We start from the raw sequence: 11,715 nt of genomic DNA on the forward strand, positions 1-11,715 counted from the left end.
GGGCTCCTCCTCCTCCTAAGAGGAAGGAAGCACCACCCAAAACGAAACCACCACCGGACTCCTCCAATACAAAGGAGTTTCCGGAAACAGACCCGGAAAGGGTCTTGGAACATCACAAAGTCCACCCCAAAAGCAGAGAGACAAACTCTGTTTACAGAGAATGACTTGACGCTCCTGCTGATGGCAGTCGTCACAGCAGTTGCGACAGCATTGGGAAGGACCAGTGAGGAGACGGAGAAGGGAGTCAAGGTCGCCATGACGGCAATAACCCAGACTTTCGCTGCCCTGAAGGAAAGGGATGTAAGGCCCAAGGCCTCTACAACCAATCCAACTCAGGTCGAGACTCCTCTCCTCACAAACCCCCAGGGCGAGACTTGTCTCCCCATCCAACCTACGGCCAAGACCACACTGGCAGAGCTTGATCCCAAACCCCAAAGGGTGAGGAAGCCACGACCATCCAGAGTGAAGGTCAAGGTGACCAAGGGTTCTCCACCTCCCAGGAGACCCAGTCCTTCTAATGGCTCAACCTGTCCCGACGACAGTGACGAGTCCATTGAGGAACTCACCAAGGAGTTGTCTGACTCCGAAATGTCTGATGTTACCCACACTGGGGTGTCGGACACTGAGGCTGATTATGTCAACGTCGTTGACGACACAGACTTAATGGACTCAGATTAGCACAATGGCTCCTAATCTAAGCATACTGGAGTGGAATATTAACAGCTTTTCCCGGAGGAACGTCCTTCTCCACGCGATCGTGCGATCTCGGAACAGTGACATTGTCATGCTCCAGGAGACTCTATCAGGAGACTCTGTTCGCTTCTCGGGATATCATCCCTTTGTGTTGCCCTGTAATGAAAGCACCAGAGGTTTGATTACCCTCGTGAAGTCGACTATCCCCTGCTCCTTGATTGCCGATCCTGTGCAGTGTGGAGGTGTCGAACTCCTTGCTGTTGAGATCCATTTGGCTGGGGGTCCCCTCAAGCTGTACAATGTGTGCAGCAGGCCAACCTGTAGGAGCTTAGATATTAGTGAAGCCTGTACTGCTGTGGCACACGAGCCAATTCTCATAGGGGGAAACTTCAGGCACTTCTTCTCAAAACCCACCTTACCAGCAGGGGGGGGGGGGGGGGGGGTCCTAGACTGACATTTTAGTCACGGCGGGTCTGCGAGAGGAGAGTGGTCAGATTGGAAACGATGCCACAATGGGATATGGGATTAGTCACACCATCCTGGACTGGGCTGCACCCGTGCCCCACACGTGCGATGGAGGAAGAGAAGTGGCCAACTGGAAAGCTTTCCAGGAGGCAGGGGGCCTGTGCCTCAGAACAGTGAACTCTCTCTGATAATGAGGGATATTGAGAACCAGACTAGTTAATGCCATAGACGAGGCAGCCTCAGAGACTATTCCCAAAACTCTTCCATGGTCCAGGTGTTTCAAAGACGCCTGGTACTACAATGAGGAAATTAAGGAGGTCAACCACAGAATCAATATGTGCAGAATACACTTCAGCAGACAGAGAACTCCTGAGAAACACGCTCTTTTGAGAGAGGCTCTCAGGGATGCTCAGGAAACTGCTAAGAGGGTAAAGCAGGAAAAGTGGCTGGAGTGGTGTGAATCCTTTGGCCACCAAACCTCCCTTTCAGAGCTGTGGAGCCGTATCAGACGGGCCACAAAGCGCTCAGCTCCCAGAAAGACCCACCATGACCGGCGGTCGGAGGTGGAGAGACTGGCACTCGAGTTCTTTGTTAGAACAAGTAGCGCCGGTCTACCAGCAGAGTTGAGGGCATGCCAAGAGGAACTGCTTCCAGGCAGGCATGCCCTTATCAGAGAAAAGGCGGTCGAGCCTGATGCCATGTTCTCTCTGAGGGAATTATGGCGAACGTATAAAACCAGTTTGCGGTCAGCCCCGGGTTGTGATGGGATCTCCTACCCCATCATTTCCCACCTAGGACTTGAAGGTGAACTTGCATTCTTGCATCTCATCAACAAGTCCTGGGAGACTTCCTCACTACCACAGTGCTGGAAGAGGGCTGACATAGTTCCCATCCCTAAACCAAAGAAGCCGGGTCGGTACCGTCCCATCTCTCTACTCAGCTATCTGGGAAAGACGGCAGAGAGAATGGTACTGAACCGGCTCCAATGGAAGCTGGGACCTCCACATGAACACCTACATGGGTTCACAAGGGGTAAGAGCACTGCTCACAGCATGGCCACCTTACCAAGCACTGTCATCAACACCAGATCTGTCATTGTTTTCCAGGACCTGGAGAAGGCTTTTGAACTGGCGAACCCACTAGCCATTCAAGAGGTCCTGATCCACAAGGGAATCAAGGGCAGACTGCTTGCCTGGATTGGTGACTATTTTCGGGACAGAACTGCCAGAGTGAAGTTCCAAGGTCACCTTTCCATACATTTGCCCCTGGAGAATGGCACTCCACAAGGGGGGGTCCTTAGCATGGCTCTGTTTAACATCCTCATGTTAAGCATCCTCGACATTCCACTCCCAGTGGGGTGCAAGATCATTTCATATGCTGATGATCTGGCAATTATCTCTACTGGGAGACAGAATGAGAACCTAGTCAGAAAGACCCAGCGTTGTCTGGAGGAATACAGCAGAGTCGGGCTTAAGATCTCAGCAGCCAAATCGAAGGCAATGGTTCTGAAACAGGATGTCCGAGACCAGAGATTGCGAGTCCAAGGGTTAGAGCTAGAGTGGGTTCACGTCTTCCAATACCTGGGGGTATGGGTTGACAAGAACCTCACCTGCTCGGAGATTCAATACCTCCTAGAATGGACCAAGGCAAGACTCTCTGTCATGAGAGCTCTGTCAGGGCGGCGCTTAGGGGCTGGGCACCATGTACTAAAATCTTTCTATGTGCACGCTGTCTGTAACATCGTGGAGTACACCTCAGTCGCCCTGATTACAGTCAAGCCTGGACTAAGGAAAAGGCTTGATGTCATGCAAAACAAGGCTGCCAGGATCATTCTGGGTGCTCCTGGGTGGGATTAAGTTACCAACCTCCTCTTGGAGGCCAATCTCTTCCCCCTGGACAGCCGAATCAATCAGATGGTTTGCTCAGTTTCTTGCCAAAGTCTTACAGTCCCTGCTGGACTCGCAACTAAGTCAGAAAGTGCAGCGTAGGCTTGCACAGTACCATGAACTCTTTGCCAACAACACCTGGCTGTCTCATACAACCAGGGTGTTGATACGTTTTGAGCTCAAGGAGACACTACTGGTTAAGGGCATGGACCTCCCCCACCCTAACTCTGCCACAGCCCCGCTGTGGGCAAGATCCTTGAGAGAGTAATCTGTCATGAACCTGTCAAGGAGAAAGACACAGTACTCTCCATCTCTTTTGAAGGCTGAGGCAGAGAGGAATATTGCAGAAATCACTCCACCGGGTAGTAACACCTACTTCACGGATGGTTCTGTAGACCCTATTTCCCACACTGCAGGTGCTGGTTCTACAGCAAGGGACATACAGCAAGCTATGCGGGTATCCGACAATACCTCCTTGCTCCAGGCAGAGGCAGTCGCTATTATGGGAGCCCTAACCCATGCAACCCAGACGGACAGGCATGTTGTCATACATACAGACTCTAGGGCCACCATTGACAGCCTGCAGCAAAACACGCCCCTTGATAACGTTTATCTTTTGACCACGATTCTTACCATTGCTCAGAGAATCCTGGATCAGGGTAGACGCATTATCATCAACTGGATTCCAAGCCATGTTGGTGTTAAAGAGAACGACTTAGCTGACAAGATAGCAGAGGAAGGCAGGAAAAACCCTTGAGTGATCTTGTGGTGCATCCTAGCCGGGAACTGCTAAGGCGTAAAACGATGGCTGCAGGACAGGTCGGTGCCCTGCAGCAACATAGAGAGGAACCGAGAACCTCCCCCTCGGCCAGCTGGTACTTAGATACCTCAGGATATGAGTTGCTGATACTCTACCCTAAAATACCAAGGCGAGCTGAAGTCAGTCTTCACAGACTGAGATTAGGCTACCCTTGTGCGAGGCAAATCATACCCACCATTGGGCATGATCAGCGATGCTGCAGACATTGTGGCGCGCTGGACGCCAAGATAGAGCACTATCTGATGGAATGCGAGCACACTCGCTTCCTCAGGCAGGGCCCAGAGACAACAGCTGCCAGGCTGGTAAGGCGGCTATGCCTATTGCTTGCCCCCTGGCATCTGGAGCACCTTCAGGCAATCCAACTGCCATGGTAAGCATTCAGTGATGATGACCAGATGAGTCAGCACTTGTAGCTGGCAGAGGCCGGGCCGCTTTGTACATGTAGCCTGGGGAAGGGACGTCTTCACAAATCTCTCTGAACTGAACTGTAATAACAAGTACACCATGTAGACCCCGTTATATAAGAGCAGTCCAAACAACCAAAGTCAGTGAAACCAAGGATGGCACCACGTACTCCCTGAGAGGCCACATGAAAGGTCGTAGTAAGTTCCATCTAGACCCAATAAATCCACTCTGTGATGGAATTGGCATAGTTTTCTTCAACAAACCATCATTGAAGGAAAACCAGATTACTTCTATCTTGTCGTGGAATGATTGTCCGCGACAAAAGTACGAAATTTTAGTGCAAGTTCAAGATTCAATAAAGGTCAAGATTCCCACCATCTAGAGGTTAAACAAGAAATGCTGCTAAAACACCGCATCAGAAAGAAAGGAATTGAAGCAGTGTTTTTCTTAATCATAGATTTATGTTTATTTGTTAATATTTGAGACTAATGAAGGACAAAATTGTAATATTTGTTTGCTATGATTTAAGTAACAGATTAATTTGAGCATTTATCACCTATTATTTGTTCTGATTGTTAGGTAAATTACATATTTTGTATAATTCTTGTATAAAATTTTGTTTATGTTTTGTTACCATGAGTATGGAAAAATTATCTGACCAACCATGTGAATTGACAGGGGTCCAAGATGATCATCAGGCTGTAGTAGGTGACCCTGCTACAGTGACTTATAAATCTGATGTCCATGATGACCATCATAGCCCAGACCTTGACGTACGTGGACCAGGGACCGATACCAAGGAGGTAAGCTCTGAAAGGGTGTTAGCGGTTAAGTGGTCTAGATCAGCCTACACAGGAGTTTTAACCAGACAGTTAAACATTTTGAACAAAAGTATTCACATAAGTAGAAGTGCTAATGAAATACAGACCAACATAGATAAGGTTGAAGATGTACTTGATAGGTTAGAAATTTGTCATGATAAATTAATTATGTTGTATGTGCGAGAGAGGGAGTTTGAGATCGTTATTGATGAAGAACTCAGTTATAACAAAATCAAAGAGAGAGCTTTGAATCAGATTGATGTAGCCAAAGGATGGCTGATAACAGATATGGTACCAGTGAACGAGAAGAGTGAAAGAAACAGCATGAAGTCAAGCAGAAGTATGTCATCAAGAAAATCGAGTTTCAGTATGAAAATTGCTGCTGCTAATGCTGCTGCCATGAGAGCGTCTCTTGAAGCCAAAGCTAGGGCACAAGAAGATATATTCAAGATGATCATCAAGATCAAGCAGCTTGATGCTGAGGTAGCAAAGGAGGAACTAGAAGCTGAGATAGCTGCGGCTACTGCTGAAGAGGAAATGTATCGACGATTTGAAGAGGTAGAAACCTCAGTCATACATAGAGCCTCGCAGGAAGGTCAGAAGCTTTCGGAAGTAAAGTTTCCTCCAAAGATGAAACAAGAACATGAAGAACCTGAAACTCAACAAGCACAATCACTGCTTAATCCAATTGCTGAAGCATGGACACAAGCCCATTCATTTCTAGCAACATTAGGTCATATCAATATCAGTAGAATAATATAACAACTAATCAACAGCTAATTGAAATCTTGCAGCTGCCTGAACTAGAGCTAAGTAGCTTTGATGGTGATCCATTAAAGCAGTGTTTCCCAAACCCATGGTCGCGACCCAAATAAGGGTCGCGAGGGTTTTTCTGAGGGTCGCGGACGGTCTCCGAAAAAAACATAATTATGATATTACATTACGTTACATACGATTATTTATCGATTTATTGTATTTTAATTTTATCGTCACTTGATTCCCAGTCATTGTGGGATCTCTTCTCCTTTATTATAATCTCTAGCTGTTATAACAGTAAATAATGTGGTGTAGGCTACATATTGTATCGATGTATTATTCATCTTTATATTAAAAACTTGTAATTAACAAATTGATTTATTGTTTTCTTCTTTCCAGGTCTGAACTCTAAAAATGGCCCAACGCAAAACACAATTGGAGTATAAGCCTGAGTTCTTGAAATATGGCTTCACTGAGATGAGAGAACGATCTGGGAACGTCCGACCCCAGTGTGTTCAGTGCCTGCAAGTCCTCGCCAATGAATCTATGAAGGAAAATAAATTGAAGCGTCATCTGCACTCAGTTCATCCAAAGTTTGTTGAAAAACCACTGAGTTACTGGAAGGACAAGGAAGAACAAACAAAACGAAGTCGGATTGATGCTCCCTCGAGTACGGCTTTTTCTCTGGAGAAAGCTTCTTTGGCGTCCTTTGAAGTGGCATGGATAATTGCAAGATGCAAAAAGCCTCATAACATTGGAGAGGAGCTGGTAAAGCCAGCAGCAGTGGCAATGGTAAAGACTATTGGTGGAGCAGATATTGCCAAGAAGGTTGAATCGGCACTTTCCGACAATAGCATTAAACGTAGAATTGATCTCATTTCAGAAGATATTTTGGCTCAACTGATTGTGGCACTGAAAAAAGCAGGAACATTTTCTTTGCAGACGGATGAGTCTGTGGATATTGCAGGTAACCCTCAACTGATGGTTTTTGTAAGGTACAAGGGAGAAGATGACATTCAGGAAGAATTTCTCTTCTGTAATGCCCTGTCAACTACCACCACTGGAGAAGACATCTTTAATATGATGAACAATTTTTTAAAGAAACATGATCTAAACTGGTTGAATTGTTTGGCAGTGTGCACCAATGGAGCTCTATCAATGATGGGAAGTCGTCTGGGTTTTGTTACTCGCATTAAAGCAGAAAACCCTGATGTCATAATAATTCACTGTTTTTTACATCGAGAAAACCTTGCTTCTCATCGCTTGCAACCAGACCTCCATGCAGTTTTAAATGATGCCATCCAAATTGTGAATTTTGTCAAGGCTAGGGCTTTAAACTCACGTATTTTCCATAAAATGTGTGAAGAGATGGGATCACATCACCAAGACTTGCTGTTCCACTCTGATGTCCGTTGGCTATCTCGGGGAAAGATTCTTGGAAGAGTTATTGAACTAAAAACTGAAATTGAAATATTTCTGTGTGAGAAAAAGCATGCACTTGCAGACTGCTTTAAAAACGTTGCTTGGCTGGCAAAGCTTGCTTATTTGGGCGACATCTTCATGCACCTGAATGAACTGAATTCAGACATGCAGGGCCGAAATCATACGATGGTGGACATTGGTGAAAAAATTGTCTCATTCAAGAAAAAAATTGCTCTTTGGAGAGAAAAGTTGGCCAGAGGAAAAACTGCAGCCTTTCCAGAACTAAGTGCTGTGCTGGAAGATTCATCAGAAATATCCCTTGTTGACATCAAAAATATTTTTGAAGATCATCTGAAGAACCTTCAAGAAGAAATGGACAGGTATTTTCCAGAAAATGTCGACCTCAAGAAGCATAGCTGGATCAGGAATGTTTTCAGTGTGAACGTCAGTGAAGTTGGTGAGGATATCCCAGGGTTTCAAGAGGAACTTATAGACCTCCAGGAAAATCAAGTGCAGAAACAACACTTTGAAAACCTCCAGTATTCAAAATTTTGGACCCAACTCAAGGATAAGCCCATTCTGACTCGGGAGGCTGAAAAAGCTCTTCTCCCTTTTCCAACAACATATCTCTGTGAACAAGGGTTTTCAAGCCTTGTTGCGTTGTGCTCTAACAATCAACATAAAGCCCAACTTAGAGGATCTCACTCACAAAATGAAGCAGTTCCACGGTAGCCACTGAGAAAACATTTTTGGTTTTGTGACTTGACTACCACATCATGTAATAAACTTAGTCTCATTTTCATGAAAATTTGTTTTTTCAATTGCTCCTATTTAAAGTTGATTGAAAATCATTGTGTTAGTAATATAAATTTACTCAATAAAACTATATACAATTATAAATAAGTGTAACATAACAAAATTATTGGTGACTAGCACTACATGTACGTACACTCATTTAGGGTCGCCGGGCCAGGCCAAGATTGTATTTAGGGTCACGACCAAAAAAGTTTGGGAACCACTGCATTAAAGTATTGGCAGTTTGTAAAGAATTTTCAGGAACATGTTGGAGTTGCCTCTGTAGGTGCTAGGTCAAAACTAACCTGAAAGCATCTGATAAACTCATGCTATCCAATTTAGCCGACGATACTAGAAACTGTGTTGAAACTCTCAAGGCACTGGGACACGATCCTGAAGTAATGTCAGACAAAGTCATTGAAGTTGTGAAAAGATTACCTTTCCATCTCCAAAATTGCTGGAGAACAGAGAGGCATATAAGAGATATCCAGGATTTACACCATTGACAAAGTTCCTAGAACGAGCTTCATTAAAAGTGAATGACCCATTATTCCAATCTTTTGATAAAGGGTTGAAGCAAAACAAAGACAGGTGAACAACAAAAGGAACAAGTTTCAATGTGAGATTGGATGAGGAAATATTAACTAAACCAGCAGTTTAAAAGCGAAACGCTGAAGTGTTTAATAAAAATGCTTTAAATTGCTCTATGTGCAAAGGAAAACACTGGTTGCATGAATGTAGCCAGTTTCTAAAGTTGACTTCTGAGAAGAGACTGATGGAAGTAAGAAAAACAAGATTGTGCTTCAACTGTCTCCAGTCAAACCATAGAGTAACAATGTGCAGAAAAGCCACAGTCTGTGAAGTAGACAATTGTGGTATGTGGCATCACAAATTGCTACATGATGCATTCAACAATGAAAATGCATCTGAAAAGGTTGGCAAAATTAGTACTCAACCAAAAGTTAACTCAAAGAGTTGTGCCTGTAATCCATCTAAAGATTCCAAGGTTGCATTGCCTGTTGTATAAGTAAAAGTAGGTAGTTTAGGAATGGATAACCATATTTCAACTCTGGCATTACTGGACCTAGGAAGCAGCAGCACATTCTGCACAAAAGCCCAAATTGATAAATTGGGCACATTAAATATGACCACATTAAATAAAGTTGAAGATTCTGAAGTGGACGAGATAACCTTGGAAATGATTACAGGTGCTCGAAAGAAACAAATGATAGTCCTGGAGAAGGTGTATGCACTTCAGGATTTGCCTCCAAACTTGTAAGATGGTGTAGATTCACAAGTTAACATAAAAAATGGAGATACCTAGAAAGTTTAGAGCTGTCACATGTTACTGTTGAAGTAGTCAGCATACTTATTGGCCAAGATCAGCCACACTTGCTAAAACTTCGAGAAATAAGGCCAAAAAAAGATAATGAACCATATGCAATAAGAACTGTGCTAAGTTTGGCAATTAATGGGTTTGTAGGAGATGATTCACACAGCAAGGAAGTATTTAATAACTTAATTCATACCATCCCAACATCAGAAAGTAGTTTGTCAATACAAGTTGATTTTGTGTGAAGATCTGAATAAGAATACCAGTTGTATGTCTAAGGATGACAAGCAAGTACTTAGCCTCTGGGATAAGTCAGTAGTGAAAATCAATAGACATTTTCAGTTACCTATCCGATTTAAGCATAATCCACCTGAGTTATGCAATAATAGAAGCATGGTGGATAAGCGTCAAGAGTCTTTGAAAAAGAAGTTAATAAAAAACCTAGCCTTGTTAGATGAGTATAACAAGGAAATTAGGAATTTGGTTACAAAAGGGCAAACTGAAGTTGTGCCCAATAATGCCTCTCCTGGACTTACATGGTATTTACCAATTTTCAGTGTAAAGAATGAAAAGAAGCCTGAAAAGTTTCGAAATGCATTTGACTGTGGAGCAGAATTTATGGGAACATCTTTCAACAAACATGTTCTTGACAAATAAGCTGTTTGGAATACTTTAAAGATTCAGAAAGGAGAAAGTGGCAATAATGAAGGATATTGAAGCCATGTATTGTCAAGTGAAGGTCGCACCATCACACAGAAAAAATGCTCTCCAATTCCTTTGGTGGACAGATGGAGATTTGTCTAAAGACTCAGAGATCTACAGGATGATAGTAGATCCATTTGGAGGAATTTGGAGCCCAAGTTGTGCAACATATACTCTCCTAAAAAAATATTCAGCTGAAGACCAGAAGGATAATTTTGATGAAGGAACATTCACGACTGTTCATGAGAACTTTCATGTAGATGACTTGCTTACATCCACGGAAACAGAAAAAGTAGTTAACCTTAGAAGAAGCATAGCCAGTATGTTAAAGACTCGAGGGTTCAAGCTTACAAAGTGGACAAGTAACAGTAAGCATGTGCTGCAAGACGTACTATCAGATGAGCGAGCCAAGAATGCCAAGAGTCTTGATTTGGACGAAGACTCTTTCCCTGTGGAACATGCTTTAGAACTTGAATGGAATACTGTAAATTATACACTAGCAATAAGAATTCAAGAGAAATGCAGACCTCAAATAAAAAGGGGATTGCTAAGTATCCTAAGCTTGGTGTATGATAACTTTCATACTTATTGGTAAGAAGATTTTTCAAGATGAATGTCGAATACAGAAAGGCTAGGATGATAATCTCTCTGAAGAGGGCATGAGGAGATGGACCAGGTGGTTAATGGATATGGAACATCGGAAAGACATCAACATCGAACGATGTTTTACACCTTCTGGTTTCAATGAAGTCACTTATCAGATCCATCATTTCTATGACACATCTGAATATGCTTATGGCACTCTGAGTTTTTTCGAGGTTAGTTAACAGAAACAAAAATATTCACTGTGCTTTCCTTGAAGCCAAGTCAAGACTTTCCCCTATGAAGTCTACAACAACACCAAGACTTAAATTAGTGGCAGCTACTATAGCTGTAAAGATTGATGAAGCTTTACATCAGGAGTTTGGCTTGGACTTGAGAGAATCAACCTTTAGACAGATAGCATGATTGTTATACCATATATCATATATTATACCATATACCATATACAATATACAAGCTTGACCCATTCCTAGATGCTACAGCACGTCTGAGAGTCGGTGGAAGGTTACATCAGGCACCAGTCTCTAAAGAGCCAAGACATTCAGTCATAGTTCCACAACAGCATGAAATTGCCATATTATTTGCAAAAGAGTCGAATGAAAAAACAGGACACTCAGGCCGTGAATATACTATGGCAGTGATCAGACAAGTGTTTTGGATTCCTAGAGCTCGCCCTTCAGTTAAAGAAATGATCAGAAAGTGTATCATTTGTAACAGATACAGAGGTGTAGCTAGGACTCAAAAGATGCGAGATCTAACTAAAGATAGATTAACACCCAAGAAAACCTGCTTTCACATGTGTTGAAATAGACTGTTTTGGTCCTTTCTTGGTTAAAAGGGGCCGGTCAAAAGAAAAGAGGTATGGTTGCATTTTTACATGCTTAGTAACTAGAGCAATACATCTAGAAAAGTTGAACTCTTCGGGAACTGACTCTTTCATTAATGGTTTAGTAAAATTCATGTCAAGGAAAGAAGTACCTGAGAAGATAATATCTGATGATGGTACCAATTTTG

General features: G+C 43.2%; 1 protein-coding gene across 1 annotated transcript; it reads left to right on the forward strand.

Annotated features, from left to right (window-relative positions):
- The first annotated feature begins 10,099 nt into the window (after positions 1 to 10,099).
- On the forward strand, positions 10,100 to 10,693 carry LOC147470047 (uncharacterized). Its single transcript, XM_086545786.1, has one exon. The coding sequence runs from the start codon at positions 10,100 to 10,102 to the stop codon at positions 10,691 to 10,693; it is 594 nt and encodes a 197-aa protein (XP_086401912.1).
- The last annotated feature ends 1,022 nt before the right edge of the window (positions 10,694 to 11,715 follow it).

Source organism: Penaeus japonicus, unplaced genomic scaffold (genome assembly GCF_977035675.1).
Source record: "Penaeus japonicus unplaced genomic scaffold, GWHDUDI00000001_assembly GWHDUDI00000017, whole genome shotgun sequence".
Lineage (NCBI taxonomy): Eukaryota > Metazoa > Arthropoda > Malacostraca > Decapoda > Penaeidae > Penaeus > Penaeus japonicus.

Excerpts from the sequence above, each read along its gene's own strand:
- LOC147470047 (XM_086545786.1), top strand. The coding sequence starts at position 10,100 with ATGAAGGATATTGAAGCCATGTATTGTCAAGTGAAGGTCGCACCATCA.